The following is a 19498-nucleotide window of genomic DNA, read 5'->3' as shown; positions in this document are numbered from 1 at the left end:
GTGCCCGTTTCTTCCTCTTCTCTTTCCTCTCTCTCTCTCTATCTCTCTCTCTCTCACTCCACTACCGTCCTTGCCCACCTGATCCGGCACCCTAGATCGCTCCTGCTCGATTGACAACGACTGCCCCATGGATAAGGCTTGCGTCAATCGGCAGTGTCAAGATCCCTGCTCGTTGCGAGAGGCTTGCGGTCAGAATGCTCTCTGTAGCGTCGTCTTGCACAAGGCCCGCTGCTCTTGCCCACAATGCTATATCGGCCGGCCGACTCTCAAGTGCAGTCCAGATCCCAGATGTGGAACGACAACTCAGAGACCCGTTGCTGTCATAACTACGCCCAGAAATCCAGTGACGAGCAGTCCAAGACCCCCGACTTCACCCGTTGTAGCTGCCTGTTCCAGGGACAACCAGTGCTCGACCAATCATGCTTGCAACACCAATTTGGGCACTTGCCAAGATCCTTGCGACTTCAAGAACGTCGCCTGCGATCAAGGCAAACGCTGCGAAGTCCGCCGGCATCGTCCCGTCTGCGTCTGTAAGCACGGCTTCGTGCTGAACGAAGCGGGCGAGATGGCGTGCGGACCGAACCCGATCGAATGTCGAGTGGACGACGAATGCGCTAGTAACTTGGCCTGCGTACAAGGCCGGTGCACGAATCCTTGCGCTGGCACTCGTAATCCCTGCACGGCTTCCAACAAAGTGTGCCAGGTGTTAGACCATCGGGCCGTTTGCATTTGCGTTGAAGACTGCACGGCTTCTGTGTCGATTTGCTTGCGCGATCGAGGCTGCCCACCCACCATGGCCTGCGTCAACTTCCAGTGCCGTAATCCGTGCGAGAATTCCACCTGCCCAGAAAACCGGCCGTGCTACGTTGAAGAGCATAAGGCCGTCTGCAAATTCTGCCCGCCCGGATTTGTGGTCAATCCGCAATACGGATGCATTCAAGGTAGTTATAATGTCGACCCATCATCTCGGTGTGTGTGTGTGTGGTTATCAACGGAATGACATCGCCAACAAACAACATGGGGACCTGAAAAATTAAAAAAAAAAATCTAAATATTATACCCGAACGAATCCCTCTCCCTCAGACATCTTTTAATTGGGGAATTTTTGTTTGTTTTTGTTTTCAAATATTAAATACTACTCATATTAATGCCATTAAATGGGCCTTGCATTTACAGAGTTCATACTAATGTGGAATTAGTATCTTCTCTTGACTAACACTGTCCAATTAACTAAAAAGAAAATCCTAACTAACATTACAGCTTTTATACTAACAATTAAACTGGAACCTGAACTGAACGAGATAACTGATATTTATTTCAATTTCTTTTCTGTTGAAACAGCTGTCGGATGTCGAACGGATGCCGAATGCCCTGCAAAGGAAGGTTGCGTTAACGGACGCTGTCAGGTAGTTGATATACCCAAAGAGCCTGTAGTGGGTGAATGCCCTCCCTGCAATGCCAATGAAGAGTGTGACGCCACAACGCTCACTTGCTTCCCCGGTAAGTTTCAAATTCAACTTCATGAGCATGCTAATAAACTACTAACAATCAGTATGATCATCGTTAATGTTTTTCGCCCATTTTGAGACGCTTATTCGATTCCAATCACTTAGTCTGTACACGAATGGATCATTTAAAAACTAATTGAATTTTTTAATCATGACATCATTCGTCAAAAGTAATTCAGTCGATGCATAATGCTTTTTTAACACTTTCATTCGTGTACAGATTGTTTTAAATGCTACTGCTATGCACCTTATTTGGTCTGTAGTTTCACCAACCTTTAATTTTTCTAAAAACAAATGTCGTACAATTGCGTTCGTCATTATGGTATCAAACAATATGGATGTTTGACCGATGACCGCCTTATTACTTTATTATCCGTGCGTCAATATCAATTACCTTCTTCCTGTTGGCCTTGTCCAATGAATTCTGCGCTTCCCGACAAGGAATACCGAGCTTTTCATCACGATCTTGAATTTCATTGAGCTTATAGACGCAAGTGCGCTCGTTGCCTTGATAATGTTTCGATTGCAAATGTGTTGTTTGATGAATGATATACCGGAAAACTGAGTTTTCTCCATTGCCTACTTTAATGGCCACAACGGAAATGCATACAGGACCACTCAAGCCTATTGCGGTTGTGACGGAACCAACAACGGTCCCCGTTCCAGGACAGACGACCAGCGCTAAACCAGGGTATCCTTATCCTAGTACACCTGTGCCAAATTTTACCTATCCTCCTACGGGCCCTATTGTTGATGAGACAACATCCCATAGACCTGGTTATCCAAGGCCTTCTACACCGGAAATCCCATTTTCAATCCCAACCACTGAACCGGTTATAGCTGAAACAACAAGTCAAATGCCTGGCTATCCTAAACCGCCTACACCGGAAATTCCTTTTCCGATCTCCACAACCGAATTAGGGGTAGAAACGACAACCACGAAAGCAGTAACTCCAATCACGAGACCACCACGTCCAACCCTACCTTTGGAACCGGTCGTTGCAGAAACAACAGCTCCTACCGTTCCACCTACCGTGCCCACGAAACTTCCTACTTATCCTACTGTTCCTTCACCTATTACGCCGTTGGCAGAATCTCCATCACCTCCACCAACTGCGGGTACTGCAAGTACTAGTAGACCACCGCCACCAACTGAGCCAGTAGTGGCAGAACCCGGTACTACACCTCCAACCAGTCCAACCACCGCTAGACCTCCTCGCCCTAGTTACCCTACACCTTCTATAATTCCACCGGTTGCTGAGACATCAACTCGCCCTCCACCTCCTTCCCAAGAAACGTCAACTTCCAAACCTTCTACTGTGCCTGTTGTTGTGGAAACCCCAGCTCCACAAGTGCCACCAACTCCAATTCCTTACCCGCCTGCACCACCCGCTGTGCCTGTGTCACCTCCAGTGGCCGAAACTCCACGTCCCGACTATCCATCACCTACACAGCAAACCACAAAACCCCCTCAACCTCCAGCTGTGCCTGTTGTTGCGGAGACACCTGTTCCTTCAACTCCCAAGCCGATTGGCCCTTCTACACCTAGACCTTCTAACCCTCCTAGTAATCCACCATTGGCTGAAACCCCCAAACCTTCTTATCCTTCTCCTGTTCAAGAGCCACCTAGCATTTCAAACCCACCTACTGTTCCAGTAATTGCTGAAACACCTAGCCCCACTCCTAAACCTGAAATTCCATATCCACCTGCACCTCCTTCTATACCTCCTTATCAACCACCAACGGCTGAATCTCCTGCACCATCGCCACCTGCAACCACTGGAACAACTCGGCCTCCGTTGCCGACTGAACCAGTAGTGGCTGAACCTAGCCCGCCTAATGAGTCAGAACAACCATTTACAAGACCACCTGTTCCTTCTTATCCATCTCCTCCTAACCTTCCACCTATTGCAGAAACATCAGTACGACCACCTTCACCAACACAAGCACCACCATCATTTGCTTACCCATCTACCATGCCAGTTATTGCTGAAAATCCATCACCCAGTACATCTAAACCAATTGGTCCCTCTCCACCTAGACCTTCTAACCCTCCTAGCTTACCACCTTTAGCCGAAACACAAAAACCTGCCTATCCCGCTCCCGTTCAGGAAACACCTGGTATTTCTAACCCTCCATCTGTACCAGTGGTTGCGGAAACTCCTGCGCCTTCGGCAGTTACACCTCCATATGTATCATATCCTTCTCCTCCAACTCCACCTGGTTTACCACCTTTAGCTGAAACCTCTCGCCCTCAATATCCATCACCTACACAAGAAACTACTAATATCCCTCGCCCCCCAACAGTTCCGGTTGTTGCCGAAACACCATATCCTTCAACTACCCGACCGATTGTAACCCCTCCAAAACCTTTAACGCCTTCTAGTATACCACCTTTAGCTGAAACCCCAAGACCCAGTTATCCTTCTCCTGTACAACAACCACCCGGCATATCTAACCCACCTACTGTTCCAGTAATTGCTGAAACATCTCGACCTACTCCTAAACCTGAAATTCCATATCCACCTGCAACTCCTTCTATTCCCACGCAAAAACCCCCGACAGCCGAAACTCCTGCTCCTTCCCCACCAGCAATACCAGGAACGAGTAGACCTCCTCTCCCAATAGAGCCTGTTATTGCTGAACCTAGTCCTCCTTATGGTCCAGCTACTCCTGCAACGAGGCCGCCTCGCCCGTCTTATCCTACTCCACCACAACTTCCACCTATCGCTGAGACCTCATCTCGACCACCATATCCTACCCAGGCACCACCATCCAATTTTAACCCACCTACTTTACCGGTTATTGCAGAAACTCCATCACCCAGTACACCTAGACCAGTTGGTCCAACTCCACCTAGACCTTCAAATCCTCCTAGCATTCCTCCTTTAGCCGAAACACAAAAACCTTATTATCCTTCTCCCGTTCAAGAAACTCCGGGCATTTCTAACCCACCTACTGTCCCAGTTATTGCTGAAACTCCTTTACCCAGTACTCCCCGACCAGCAGGTCCCACTCCACCAAAACCCTACAACCCTCCTAGCATACCACCTTTCGCCGAAACACCAAAACCTTCTTATCCTGCTCCTGTACAAGAACCACCTGGCATTTCTAACCCACCCACTGTTCCAGTAATTGTTGAGACAACACGGCCTACTCTTAAACCTGATATTTCATACCCACCTCCAGCTCCTTCCGTTCCTCCTTTCCCAACGGCTGAATCTCCCGCGCCATCACCACCAGCAATACCAGGAACTAGTAAACCTCCGTTACCAACTGAGCCGGTTATATCTGAACCAAGCCCTCCTTATGTGCCAGCTACTCCTTCTACAAGGCCACCTCGCCCGTCCTATCCTACTCCCCCTCATCTTCCACCCATCGCTGAGACCTCAGTACGACCACCTTCACCAACACAAGCAACACCATCAATTGCTTACCCTTCTACCGTACCAGTAATTGCCGAAACTCCCTCACCTAGTACATCTAGACCACTTGGTCCCACTCCACCAAGACCTTATAATCCTCCTAGCATACCACCTTTGGCTGAAACACCAAAACCTTCTTATCCTGCTCCTGTACAAGAACCACCTGGCATTTCTAACCCGCCTACTGTTCCAGTAATTGCTGAGACACCACGGCCTACTCCTAAACCTGATATTTCATACCCACATCCAGCTCCTTCCGTTCCTCCTTTCCAACCCCCAACGGCTGAATCTCCTGCTCCATCCCCACCGGCAATACCGGGAACGAGTAGACCTCCGTTACCAACTGAGCCGGTTATATCTGAACCAAGCCCTCCTTATGTGCCAGCTACTCCTGCAACAAGGCCACCTCGCCCAACCTATCCTACTCCTCCTCATCTTCCACCCATCGCTGAGACCTCAGTACGACCACCTTCACCAACACAAGCAACACCATCAATTGCTTACCCTTCTAACGTACCAGTAATTGCCGAAACTCCCTCACCTAGTACACCTAGACCACTTGGTCCCACTCCACCAAGACCTTATAATCCTCCTAGCATACCACCTTTGGCTGAAACACCAAAACCTTCTTATCCTGCTCCTGTACAAGAACCACCTGGCATTTCTAACCCGCCTACTGTTCCAGTAATTGCTGAGACACCACGGCCCACTCCTAAACCTGATATTTCATATCCACCTCTAGTTCCTTCCGTTCCTCCATTCCAACCCCCAACGGCTGAATCTCCCGCGCCATCACCACCAGCAATACCAGGAACTAGTAAACCTCCGTTACCAACTGAGCCGGTTATATCTGAACCAAGCCCTCCTTATGGCCCAGCTACTCCTTCTACAAGGCCACCTCGCCCGTCCTATCCTACTCCCCCTCATCTTCCACCCATTTCTGAGACCTCATATCAACCACCTTTACCTACGAAAGCACCATCTTCAGTCCCCTATCCTTCCACCGTCCCGGTAATTGCTGAAACAATTTCATCGACTTCACGACCAATTGGCCCAACACCACCAAGACCATATAACCCACCTAGTATACCACCAGTGGCCGAAACTCCCAGTCCTTCTTATCCAGCTCCTATTCAAGAGCAACCCGGTATTTCTAACCCACCCACTGTTTCCGTTATTGCTGAAACTCCTCGGCCTACTCCTCCTCCTGGATCCCAGTATTCACCTCCATCTCCTTCCGTTCCTCCATTCCAACCTCCAGTAGCAGAAAGTCCTGCTCCTTCTCCTCCTGCAACACCAGGGACAAGTAGGCCTCCACCACCCATTGAACCAGTCGTAGCTGAACCCAGTCCACCAGGTCCAGCTCAGCCAGGCACAAGGCCTCCACGACCAAACTATCCAACTCCTCCTAGTTTATCACCTGAGGCTGAAACGCAACGACCTTATCCACCTTCACCTACCCCACAGCTTCCTTCGATATCTAATCCTCCAACGGTTCCCGTGATTGGAGAACAACCATCGACGACCAATAAACCATATCCTCCTCATCCACCGCCCGTTACATCGTCTCCTGCCCTTCCACCATTAGCTGGAACACCTTCACAGTATCCTATAGGCCCAACTTCTCGACCACCTGGTTATCCTGTACAACCTCCAACTTCTCCCGTTGAAGCGGAAGTACCTTCCCCATCACCTCAAGATATACCTGGTTTGCCATCTTATCCACAAGTTCCCAGTAGACCACCAACAGCTGTTTTACCCACTCGGCCCTCGGCAGTAGCCGGAACGCGACCTCCAGGTTCCCCTCCCACTGTCCCTGTAATTGGGGAAAGACCACCTTCCAATCCCATTTCACCACCTTCTCAAAAACCCGATCCTTACCCTTACCCTAAACCACCTCCATCAATACCCGAAATAACCACTCGGCCTCCGCCAACAGTACCTGGTCAAACCCCAGTCACCCCCGGTACCCCAACACCCGTAGTTGCTGAACCGTCTCGTCCTGAAACGCCGGGTCGTCCACAAATCCAGCAGCCACCTACTGGAACACAAGTCACACCACCATCGTTTGTCTGGCCTGAGGCGCTTAGACCTATCACGTCGGAACGGCCTTCATTTGGTCGCCCGACTCCACCACAGGTCATCATCCCACCGAAAACGGGTTGCGTCAGCAACAACGACTGCCTGGACACCGAGGCCTGTGACATCCCTAACGAGCGCTGTATCGACCCTTGTTCCTTCCAGCCTTGTGTGCCGAATGCTCAGTGCCAAGTGGTGTATCACAATCCTGTCTGTGCTTGCCGCCCTGGATACACAGGAGTTGCCAGCATCCAATGCATACCTGGTACTTGTCAAGTATCATCTAGGACGAAAAGCTTCTTCAGACTTAAAAAATCGCCAACAAATCAACGCTTTGGAACATTTCTCTCACCTAAAACTCATTCATACCCGACGACTCACGAAAACCAGCCAGAAAATTATTCATCTTTTTTTATTATATCCACACCGACGGTTTTAATTGACGATGTCTGGGTGTGGATAGTTTTAAATCTATTTAAAAAACGAAATAGATTTTTAAATAGCGCTATCCTTTATGTGATTCGACATTCCCTTGAATGAACCTACTTACAATACTTATTTTTAGACGTTGACGTGCACTTATTTGGTGGTGTTGGGCTTCTGACTGCATTTAACTACCACTAAATAATTCTAGAAAACTAATTTTTTATTTTAATTTCTGACATAATTTAATAGTGGTTGTCGGTGAATGCCAGTCCAACAACGATTGCCCTTATGATCGTTACTGCGATCGCCCAACTGCCCAGTGTATTCCAGTTTGCCAGACGCGCATCTGTGGGCAACTTGCTTCATGCCAGGCAGTCAATCACAATGCCGTCTGCAGTTGCCTTGAAGGCTATACAGGAAACCCTCGCGAGCAGTGTTATAAATGTAGGTTTTTTTGCTGTTTAATTAGTTTATAAGAGAAATTGTGAAATAACTTGTTTTGACTCGACAGTGACTGGCTGCAGAAGCAACAACGACTGCCCAGCAAAAGAAGCTTGCATTAACGGACAGTGTGTTAATCCATGCCGTTGTGGAGTTGGAGCTGTTTGCGAAATTAGGGATCACAGCCCAATCTGCAAATGTCCACCAGGAACAGTTGGCAATCCTCTATCCGGCTGCACATGTAATTATTTTTAGCGTGATCATTTTAAGTTATACATAATTGTCTAACAATTTTTGTATATAGCTCCAGTAGTATCAGAACCATGCAATCCCAGCCCGTGTGGACCGAATGCTGATTGTTCTGTAGGAGTGACCAAAAATCCAATTTGTACTTGTCGTCCTGGCTTTTATGGAGATCCACAAAGCAATCGTGGGTGTGGACCTGAATGTACCACAAACAGCGAATGCCAGTCGACACAGGCGTGCATCAACCAAAAGTGTCGCGATCCATGCCCAGGAGTTTGTGGAATAAACGCAGCTTGTCGAGTGTCAGGACACAATCCAGTTTGCTCATGCGTTCCTGGATATACCGGAAACCCGTACCAGAATTGCAATCCGATTGTCGTTTCGGCCGTCGAGACTCCAACTTTGGCGCCACCTATCTCTTATCCACAACAACCACCAAGACCAGATTGCCCTAACTGTAAACCCGAATGCGTCCTTAACTCGGACTGCCCGCCCAACTTAGCCTGCTTCAACGCAAAGTGCAGAGATCCCTGTCCCGGAGTGTGTGGCCAAAATGCAGTCTGCAAAGTCAACAATCACAACCCCATATGCTCTTGCCTACAAGGATATCAAGGCGATCCTACTAGATCTTGCGCTCCACGACGTAAATGACATTTATTTTCGATTAATTATTACTTTAATTAACAAAATTTCATGTTATTGTAGCGGTTGAACCAGTTGTTTCGGAGCCAGTCGTTACTCAGCCTTGCAATCCAAGTCCGTGTGGCAACTACGCAGAATGTCGTCCAGTCAACAATCAAGCAGTGTGCTCTTGCTTGCCAGGTTACTTTGGCACACCTTGCCGTCCCGAATGCGTGGCCAGCAGTGACTGTCCTCAGAACAAAGCCTGTGTTAATCAGAAATGTGTCGACCCATGCCCAGGCACATGCGGAATTGGAGCTAACTGCGTCGTCAAAGATCACAATCCCATCTGTTCCTGCCCTGGCAGCATGACAGGCGATCCTTTCGTTCGTTGTACAGAACCAGTAGTTGTCCAACCCGAAATAGTCACCACAAGACCGAAAGATCCCTGCACTCCAACCCCGTGTGGTGTTGGAGCAGAATGCAGATCCCAAGGAAACAGTGCTACATGCAAATGTCCAATTAATTATGTAGGAGATCCTTACACTGGATGTCGACCAGAATGTGTTCAAAACTCAGACTGCCCGCGTGACCAAAGCTGCGCTAACAACCGGTGCATTAATCCATGTCCAGGCGTCTGTGGATTGAACGCAGAGTGTCGAGTTATCAATCATTATCCAGTCTGTAGTTGTATCTCTGGTTACACTGGCGATGCCTCATCAGCTTGCCGTCCTATTCCAATCGAAAGTCGTCCAATAGAACCTGTTGTGACTGAAAGGCCATGTGTTCCATCACCATGTGGTCCAAACAGCGCCTGCAGAGAAGTTAGCAATAAACCCGTCTGCTCTTGTCAATCTGGATTCGTAGGAGTTCCTCCTAGCTGCCGACCCGAGTGTTCAGTAAGTTTTTTTTTTAAATTTATCTATATTTATTAGTAAACAAATGCTATTATCATATCTTATATTAGTCGAATGCTGAATGCTCTCAGTCATTGGCCTGTATAAGCCAAAAATGTCGAGATCCTTGTCCTGGAGTTTGTGGGGAGAACGCTATCTGTCGAGTCACCAATCACAACCCAATTTGCAACTGTCCAAACGACCTTACAGGCGATCCATTCATTCGTTGCCAACCTTTTCCTGCTCGTCCTCAAGAGCCGGTCATTGAAGAACGACCCAACCCTTGCATTCCTTCGCCATGTGGTAATTCATTAAAAAATCAAATAAATTAAGAAAAAATTGTGCAATCCTAATGTTTGTGATTTAGGTCCTAATTCCCAATGCCAGGTTGTAAGAAACCAAGCCCAATGTGGATGTCAAGATGGTATGATCGGTACTGTACCAAACTGCCGACCCGAATGTGTTCGTAACAGCGATTGCCCATCGAATTTGGCTTGCATCAACCAAAAGTGTAAAGATCCTTGTCCGGGAGTATGCGGTGCCAACACTCAATGTCGAGTAGTCGGTCACAATCCAGTTTGTTCTTGCAAGGAATCCTATACAGGCGACCCATACCGAAACTGCGTTCCGATTCAACGTAATCATATAATTTATATCAAAATGTATGATGGCAATTTCTATTTTAATTCCATATTTTCATCATGTAGCTGTTGTGTCCGAACCAGTCAAGAAACCTCCGACTTCAAATCTTTGCGTTCCATCACCTTGTGGTGCAAATGCCGTTTGTAGAGATCAGTCAGGATTGGCAATATGTCAGTGTCTACCTGAATACTTTGGTGACGCCCGCCAGGGATGTAAACCCGAATGCGTTCTCAATTCTGACTGCGCTTCCACCCAAGTTTGTGTCAACCAAAAATGCCGCGATCCATGCCCAGGATTATGTGGCAACAACGCAGAATGTCGAGTCGTTAACCATTTTGCCAGTTGCTATTGTCCTCAAGGCTATACGGGTAGTCCACTGGAATCGTGCAAGGTCATTCCAGTTGAAGGTAGAGAACGATAAATTTAATCTCAAATTCTTTTTCAAATTTTCACATACAAAATAAAATCAAAACGAATGTTTTGCAGTGCCAAGACCAACTCAACCGACCGTCGCTGAAAAGTGTACTCCATGCAATCCATCTCCTTGTGGTCCATACAGTGTCTGTCGAGAAGTGGATTGTCGCCCTGTTTGCTCCTGTCAAACTGAATACCAAGGCGTGCCACCCAGTTGTAGGCCTGAATGTCTCCTGAACTCAGATTGTGAAACCACTTTGGCTTGCATCAACCAAAAATGTAAGGATCCTTGTGCTGGAATCTGCGGCCAGGGAGCTGAATGTCGTGTGGTATCCCACAACCCGATTTGCAGTTGCCCACGAGGAAAAACAGGAGATCCTTTTATCGAGTGTCGCCCAACACCAGGTAATACGATATCAAATCTGGTTTAATTAACTAAACTGATGTTTTTTAAATATTTACTTTCAAGTTGTGACACCGCCCATTCAACCACAAGTTGTCGATCCATGTGTGCCAACACCATGTGGACCAAACAGCGTATGCCAAGTCCTTAACGACAAAGCTACCTGTGGTTGTGTTGCCAATATGATTGGAACGGCACCCAACTGCCGACCTGAGTGTGTAGTGAACAGTGATTGTCCTAGCAACCGAGCATGTGTCCGCCAAAAGTGTGTCGATCCCTGCCCCGGCTCTTGTGGTTTCAACGCAGATTGCCGAGTTGCTAACCACCAACCAGTCTGCTCGTGTCAACCAAAATTCACCGGTGACCCTTACGCATCTTGTCGCCCCATTCCTGTCGGTAAGTCCTTAACCCAATTTTTCTGGTGGTGGGAAACATTATCGACTATTGACTCCAAATAGTGAATCTAAGAAAAATCAACGATCGATATTGAGTCCGTTTTTTTCCTTGCATTGATGTGCACAGTCGTGCCACCGACTGAACCTTCAGTCGTTAAACCTTGCGATCCTTCGCCTTGCGGGCCGAACAGCATATGTAGACCAGTCGGGTCTGAGCCTGTTTGCTCTTGCCAGTCAAACTTTGACGGTGTACCACCTGAATGTCGACCTGAATGTATTTCGAGTTCGGAATGCCCCCCGTCTAAAGCTTGTGTCAACATGAAATGTCAAGATCCATGCCCCGGGGCATGTGGCCGAGATGCACAATGCCGAGTTGTTAACCACAGTCCAATTTGCATCTGTCCGTCTGGATGGACTGGCGACCCTCTAACTGGATGTCGAATCATCCCTAGTAAGCATGACTACAACGATTAACAATTTAGTTTATTTTACATGTATTTATTGTTTAACAAAAATGAACACTCGTTAACATTTGTAGCACCAACACCTAATCCTGTAGTGGAGGAAAGCACGTTACGTCCCATACCACCAAACCCGTGTACACCATCACCATGTGGACCAAATTCACAATGCCAAGCCGTTTCAGGACAAGCCCAATGTGGCTGTGTGTCGGGAATGATCGGAACTGCACCCAACTGTCGACCAGAGTGTGTACTGAGCTCCGACTGCACATCAAATAGAGCTTGTATCAATCAGAAATGTGTTGATCCATGCCCCGGAGTTTGTGCACCGAACGCAGAGTGCAGAGTGGTTAGCCATTCTCCCGTCTGTAGCTGTGTAGCTGGGTACACAGGCGATGCTTTTAGAAACTGTCGACCAATCCCTGCTGTTGGTAAGATCACAAATCCAATATCGTTAAGAAGAATTTCGTATTAGCTATTTTGATTCAAAAAATCTCAAATTAAGTCAAGAAAAAGTTTATATTTCGTCGATATTCATTAAAGCATAGGAAATAACGAAACGACAAAAATGTGGAAATAATTTGAGATTAGAACTAAACATATTGTTATATACGATGTAGTTGAACCGAACGTCGTCCAACCGCCAACTCCTTGCGATCCCAATCCTTGTGGCACCAATGCTCAATGCAAATCACAAAACGGAGCCATCAATTGCGTCTGTCCGGCAAACTATGTCGGTGATCCGTACAGCTCTTGTCGACCTGAATGCGTTCTTAACACAGATTGTCCAAGAGATAAAAATTGCGTGAATAGCCGCTGCGTCGATCCATGCCCGGGAACTTGTGGCATTAACGCTATCTGTAGGGTAACAAATCACATCCCTGTATGCAGTTGCAAAGAGTCTCACACCGGAGATCCTTATGGATCTTGCCGTCCCATTCCCGTGAAACGTAAGAATCAAACTTCCAAAATTTTTGAAGGAAAGAGCAATTAATTTAAATCGTTCAATACTTTTAAAATCTAGCGCTCATAACATCTCCAAGTGAAGTAGAAAGACCTTGCGTACCAACACCTTGCGGTCCAAATAGTCAATGCCGTGAGGTCGGCAATGCTCCGGTCTGTTCTTGTCAGTCAGGCTACCTTGGTGTACCACCAGAATGTAGACCGGAATGTGTGTCAAGCTCAGAGTGCGCACCGTCTCAGGCGTGTGTCAACTTCAAATGTCAAGATCCCTGTCCTGGAACCTGTGGTCGAGATGCTCAGTGCCGTGTAGTTAATCACAACCCGATTTGCGTGTGTCCTTCGGGATGGACTGGTGATCCTCTTACTGGTTGTCACATTATTCCTAGTAAGCATGATTCCACTAAACTGTCTAACAACCTCACTGTATTGCACGTTTGTGAATAACCTAATCAATTTAACATTTGTAGCACCGGTACCAAACCCTGTAGTGGAAGAAGGCACATTACGACCCATACCACCCAACCCTTGCACGCCATCACCATGCGGACCAAACTCGCAATGTCAAGTCGTTTCTGGTCAAGCTCAATGTGGATGTGTGTCTGGGATGATTGGTTCTGTGCCCAACTGTCGGCCAGAATGTGTACTAAGCTCGGACTGCGCATCGAATAGGGCCTGCATCAATCAGAAATGCGTTGATCCTTGCCCCGGTACTTGTGCATCCAACGCTGATTGTAGAGTTGTCAACCACTCCCCCGTATGCAATTGTGCAACGGGTTACACTGGCGATGGTTTTAGTAATTGTCGTCCGATTCCAGCAGTCGGTAAGAAATTGCATTTATTTGAATTTCCCGTTCTTTCTGCTTTTGCATGTAAAATTGCTTGTTTGCGCCTTCAGTTATTTTTAATTATTATCGCGACATTCACTTTAAGGTTTTTAAAGACTTCACATTATTTTAAGCTTCAGTTATCTCGTGGATTTTTTTCGTGTTATTTAGAGCGGTATAATAACTAAGAAAATGGTACTGACACTTAGAGTGAATTTATGTTTTCTCTCTCGATATTTTTATCGGGTAAATTTTCATTTTGTGTGCAATTCAATTTTCAATATTTTCATTTGACAAAACACTTGCGATTTCACAGTTTCCCTATGAAAAAAGAGAAAACTGATCTCCATTTGCTTCTTGTACGTCTTCAAATGGACGCTTCTTCTTCATTTGCTACTTTATGAAGCCGATATGCTTTTAGCGATGGTTTGGGACGCTTTCTTTATTTAGGATTTACAACTTGTTGGGTGATGAGAGTTAAGTATGTGGGAATTCAATTATGGTTTTTTGTTGTAGTCGAACCAAACGTCGTCCAGCCGCCAACACCTTGTGATCCTAATCCTTGCGGTACCAACGCTCAATGCAAAACGCGAAATGGGGCAATCGATTGCTCCTGTCCAGGAAACTATGTTGGTGATCCTTACAGTTCTTGTCGACCAGAATGTGTTCTCAACACAGACTGTCCTCGTGACCAGAGCTGTTCTCGCAATCGCTGTATAGATCCTTGTCCAGGAACATGTGGTTTGAATACTGAATGCAGAGTCTCAAATCACATTCCTGTTTGCAGTTGCAAACATTCCCATACTGGAGACCCTTACGGCTCCTGTCGTCCTATACCTGTGATAAGTAAGAAACACGAAGTTAGAGAATTTTTACGGCATATCTTAATCTATACTGTAATGTTCTACAGTACCTCCCACATCTCCGTCAGTCGTCGAGAAACCTTGCGATCCTCCTCCTTGCGGACCAAACAGTATTTGTAGACCTGTCGGAAACTCTCCTGTCTGCTCTTGCCAGCCCAACTATCTAGGCCTTCCACCCAATTGTAGACCTGAGTGCGTATCCAGTGCCGAATGCCCGGCTTCTCAAGCGTGTGTCAACTTAAAGTGTCAGGACCCTTGCAAAGATATTTGTGGTCGCGACGCTAATTGCAAAGTCGTCAATCATAATCCAATTTGCATCTGTCCTTCTGGATGGACTGGAGATCCATTAACTGGATGCCGAATCATTCCGAGTAAGAGTAACCATTAGGGGTTATTTTTGTTCAGTTTTTAAATTTGTGTTCTTTATTGCCATTAGCTGCTTTACCAAGCCCAGTTGTAGAAGAAGGAACACTAAGACCCATCCCACCTAATCCGTGCACACCAAATCCTTGCGGACCCAACTCACAATGCCAAGCAGTGTCCGGACAGGCGGAATGCGGATGTCTTAGCAACATGATCGGCTCGGCACCGAACTGTCGACCGGAATGTATCCTTAACTCAGACTGCCCAGCCAGTAGCGCTTGTGTCAATCAAAAATGCGTCGATCCTTGTCCAGGAACCTGTGGCTCAAACTCTGAATGTCGCGTAGTCAACCACTCGCCTGTTTGCAGTTGTGTAGCAGGTTTCACTGGAAACGCTTTCAACGACTGTCGACCAGTCCCTGTCGTCGGTAAGATGAAATCGATTTCAAGCCATTTTTCCATTTGTTTGGCAAACAGCTTTTTTACGATAAGCACTGGGATATTTTTGTTATTGGCGAAGTTGCTTTGACTTAACGCTATTTTTTATTTGACGAAAATTCTCTTCAGTCTTGGACGAAAGTTTTTTTTTCTCTTTTCTATTTATTGGGAGCGGAAAAGATTTTTTGCAGCTGATAATGTTGACAGTCTTTGCAATTATCGTCTCCTAGGCTTTTGAAATGTTGCTTGTTCATTTTCTATGACGGATGGGCTGGCTATTTTCTCAATTTTTTAAAATGTGGCTTGGAATTTGATTTTTTTCGCAATTTTGGACGAAGCTTTTTAAGTTTTTTTTTCAAATTTGTCTTTCCATTTTGCTATAAAATCGACATTTTGTAATGTAGTGGAACCAAATGTTGTTCAACCACCGAGCCCTTGCGATCCCAACCCATGCGGAACCAATGCCCAGTGCAAATCGCAAAACGGAGCCATCAATTGCGTGTGCCCGGCAAATTATATCGGAGATCCGTTTGGCTCATGTCGACCTGAATGCCTTTTAAACACGGATTGTCCTCGTGAAAAGAGCTGCGTGAAAAACCGATGCGTTGATCCTTGTCAGGGAACATGCGGTTCCAACGCTGACTGTAGAGTTGCCAACCACATTCCAATTTGCAGTTGCAAAGAGGCCCATACTGGAGATCCTTATGGATCTTGCCGTCCAATTCCTGTGATAAGTAAGAGACAATGTTGACAAGAATTTTTAGCAGCCCTTAACATCCATTTTACGACGTATCGTATAGTTCCACCGACTTCACCAAGTGTTATCGAAAAACCATGCGATCCTCCTCCATGCGGTCCTCATAGTACATGTAGACCGGTCGGCAACGCTCCTGTCTGCGCTTGCCAGCCAGGCTATTTGGGAATTCCACCGGAATGTAGACCTGAATGCGTATCTAGCTCTGAATGCGCTCCTGCACAAGCATGTCTCAACTTCAAATGCCAAGATCCTTGTCCCGGAACTTGCGGCAGAGATGCCCAATGCAAAATAGTCAACCACAATCCCATTTGTATTTGTCCAGCTGGATGGATTGGTGACCCATTAACAGGGTGCCGTATAATACCGAGTAAGAAAACAACCCTTTTACGTTACTTCGCAATGAATGAAATGATGGCACGTTTTCTTTAATCGTTTGTAAACTTGAAACAATTCGTAGCTCCGATACCCAACCCTGTAGTGGAAGAAGGCACATTGCGACCCATTCCACCTAATCCGTGCACACCATCGCCATGCGGACCCAGTTCGCAGTGTCAAGTGGTTTCTGGACAAGCCCAGTGCGGCTGTCTTCCAAATATGATTGGCTCCGCCCCGAATTGTAGACCGGAATGTTTGGTCAGCTCAGACTGCTCATCGCAAAGCGCTTGCATAAACCAGAGGTGTATCGATCCTTGTTCAGGAACATGCGCTAGCAATTCTGATTGTCGCGTTGTCAATCACTCACCCGTTTGCACCTGTGCCGTTGGTTATACGGGCAATGGTTTTACAGATTGTCGACCAGTCCCAGCAGTGGGTAAGCAATAGTTAATGATTGCACATTTTGGTATAAAGATGGGCTTAGTTATAGATATTTAATTTCAGTACTTTAATTTGACTCGTTTAAGAGTTTAATATTCTTGTATATCTAATATTGAAGAAGTCTGTAGCAATTAGAAATTAGTACATCGCTATAGTTAAATCGTTTAGTGAAAAAGGATCTCAATTTCTATCCTTTCCTTCTATTATCTCAATTTTTATACTAATTCCTTGGTCGTTTTATGTAATTTAAAAAATAGTCGAACCAAATGTCGTCCAACCAGCGACTCCTTGCGATCCAAACCCTTGTGGCACCAACGCCCAATGCAAAACGCAAAATGGAGCCATCAATTGCGTGTGCCCTGCTAGTTACATAGGCGATCCCTACAGTTCTTGTCGGCCAGAATGTGTTCTGAACACAGACTGTCCCCGTGATAAGAACTGCCTTCAAAATCGATGCGTGGATCCATGCGTGGGAACATGTGGCATTAACGCCGACTGTAGAGTATCTAACCACCTTCCCATTTGCAGTTGCAAAGAATCGCACACTGGTGATCCTTATGGATCCTGTCGCCCTATTCCTGTGATAAGTAAGAAAAAGAGTTGAATGTTGATTCCCTAGTACTTCCCCGATATTAATTACGCGTCCTTTCTTATCTTTTGCGCCAAAAGTACCACCGACCGCTCCCTCTCTTGTCGAGGAACCGTGCAAACCATCTCCTTGCGGACCAAATAGCGTCTGCAGGCCAGTCGGTAACGCTCCCGTCTGCTCTTGTCAACCAAACTACTTGGGCTTGCCACCGGATTGTAGACCGGAATGTGTTTCAAGTTCAGAATGTGCTCCTTCGCAAGCTTGTCTGAATCTCAAGTGCCAAGATCCTTGCAAAGAAACTTGTGGCCGAGAAGCGCAATGCAAAGTTGTCAATCACAACCCGATTTGCGTGTGTCCATCAGGGTGGACAGGCGATCCTATGACCGGGTGTCGCATTATTCCGAGTAAGCATGATTCCACTAACTATTCCAACTCGTCTACTTTGTGTAATTGCATGTGTCTAACCTGAATTAACCTTACCTTTTGTAGCACCCATACCTAGTCCATCTGTTGAGGAAGGCACATTACGACCCATTCCACCTAATCCTTGCACGCCAACACCTTGCGGACCCAACTCGCAATGCCAAGTTGTGTCAGGACAGGCCCAATGCGGATGTGTGGCCGGAATGATTGGCTCCGCTCCTAATTGTCGTCCCGAGTGTGTACTCAGTTCAGAGTGTCCATCAAACAGGGCTTGCATCAACCAGAAATGTGTCGATCCATGCCTTGGAACATGTGCACCAAACGGCGAATGTCGCGTTGTTAACCACCGACCCGTTTGTAGTTGCGCAACTGGTTACTCCGGAGACGGATTTAGCAATTGCCAGCCACTTCCAGTTGTTGGTAAGAATGAATTTTGAGCATTCAACGAATTCTCTGCGAATTCTGTCTTTTCTTTTTGGTTTTCACTTTTGTACAATGGTTGGGACTTCCTAGTCCTACCACTTTTTTTTTGCTAAACGGATTCTCGTAGGAATCCTTGGCGCAATTTGTTTTTTCATGGCAAATCAATCTTTTGTTGTTGGGCTTTCTCTCCACTTTCAGAATTTTATGTCTTTATTTGTTGCTAAAATTTATATCTACAAGACATCTTAGCTTTAACTATTATTTTGTAAAATTTGACACAGTCGAACCAAATATCGTCCAACCACCAACTCCTTGCGACCCAAATCCTTGCGGTACCAACGCCCAATGCAAGACGAAAAACGGGGCAATCGATTGCTCTTGTCCAGGAAACTATGTCGGTGATCCATTCAGTTCATGCAGACCCGAATGTGTTCTCAACACGGACTGTCCACGTGATAAAAGCTGCTCTCGAAACCGCTGTGTTGATCCGTGTGCGGGAGCTTGTGGCGATAACGCTGATTGTAGAGTTGCGAACCACATTCCCATTTGCAGCTGCAAAGAAGCCCACACTGGCGATCCTTACGGATCTTGCCGTCCTATTCCCGTGAAGAGTAAGAACTCGAATGAAATCATTTTGAGATTTTAGAAGGAAAATTCATCTTTTTTGCTAACTTATATTTAGTTCCTCCAACGTCACCAAGTGTTGTCGAAAAACCTTGCGATCCTCCTCCGTGTGGTCCTCATAGTACATGTAGACCAGTCGGCAACGCCCCAGTATGCGCTTGTCAGCCAGGCTATTTGGGAATTCCACCAGAATGTAGACCGGAATGCGTTTCTAGCTCTGAATGCGCTCCCTCACAAGCCTGTCTCAACTTTAAGTGCCAAGATCCTTGTCCTGGAACTTGCGGCCGAGACGCAAAATGTCAAGTTGTTAACCACAACCCGATTTGCGTGTGTCCATCGGGATGGACTGGTGATCCTCTAACTGGTTGTCACATTATACCTAGTAAGCATGATTTCACTAAACTGTCTAACAACCTCACTGTATTGCACTTTTGTGAATAACCTAATTAATTTAACATT

The 19498-nt window shown here is 46.5% G+C and overlaps 1 protein-coding gene across 16 annotated transcripts in view; it reads left to right on the top strand.

Annotated features, from left to right (window-relative positions):
* The window catches only part of LOC124349357, a 68116-nt gene that overhangs the window by 27980 nt on the left and 20638 nt on the right, over positions 1-19498 (top strand). For 7 of the 16 annotated variants that reach the window (XM_046799856.1, XM_046799854.1, XM_046799849.1 and 4 more), the window contains exons 32-59: positions 96-941; positions 1342-1500; positions 2121-7277; positions 7688-7882; positions 7950-8120; positions 8184-8768; positions 8831-9645; positions 9714-9945; positions 10010-10279; positions 10350-10691; positions 10771-11103; positions 11168-11497; positions 11624-11947; positions 12035-12388; positions 12578-12907; positions 12982-13305; positions 13388-13741; positions 14261-14590; positions 14655-14978; positions 15044-15397; positions 15812-16141; positions 16208-16531; positions 16622-16975; positions 17238-17567; positions 17650-17973; positions 18059-18412; positions 18697-19026; positions 19098-19421. In XM_046799856.1, the coding sequence (XP_046655812.1) occupies positions 96-941; positions 1342-1500; positions 2121-7277; positions 7688-7882; positions 7950-8120; positions 8184-8768; positions 8831-9645; positions 9714-9945; positions 10010-10279; positions 10350-10691; positions 10771-11103; positions 11168-11497; positions 11624-11947; positions 12035-12388; positions 12578-12907; positions 12982-13305; positions 13388-13741; positions 14261-14590; positions 14655-14978; positions 15044-15397; positions 15812-16141; positions 16208-16531; positions 16622-16975; positions 17238-17567; positions 17650-17973; positions 18059-18412; positions 18697-19026; positions 19098-19421 (14799 nt within the window). The remainder of the gene's footprint in view (positions 1-95; positions 942-1341; positions 1501-2120; positions 7278-7687; positions 7883-7949; positions 8121-8183; positions 8769-8830; positions 9646-9713; positions 9946-10009; positions 10280-10349; positions 10692-10770; positions 11104-11167; positions 11498-11623; positions 11948-12034; positions 12389-12577; positions 12908-12981; positions 13306-13387; positions 13742-14260; positions 14591-14654; positions 14979-15043; positions 15398-15811; positions 16142-16207; positions 16532-16621; positions 16976-17237; positions 17568-17649; positions 17974-18058; positions 18413-18696; positions 19027-19097; positions 19422-19498) is intronic. The other 9 variants (XM_046799846.1, XM_046799859.1, XM_046799848.1 and 6 more) reach the window with 9 other exon arrangements.

The sequence above is a fragment of the Daphnia pulicaria genome, chromosome 7 (genome assembly GCF_021234035.1).
Source record: "Daphnia pulicaria isolate SC F1-1A chromosome 7, SC_F0-13Bv2, whole genome shotgun sequence".
Lineage (NCBI taxonomy): Eukaryota > Metazoa > Arthropoda > Branchiopoda > Diplostraca > Daphniidae > Daphnia > Daphnia pulicaria.
This window is presented reverse-complemented; position numbering and strand designations above follow the sequence as displayed.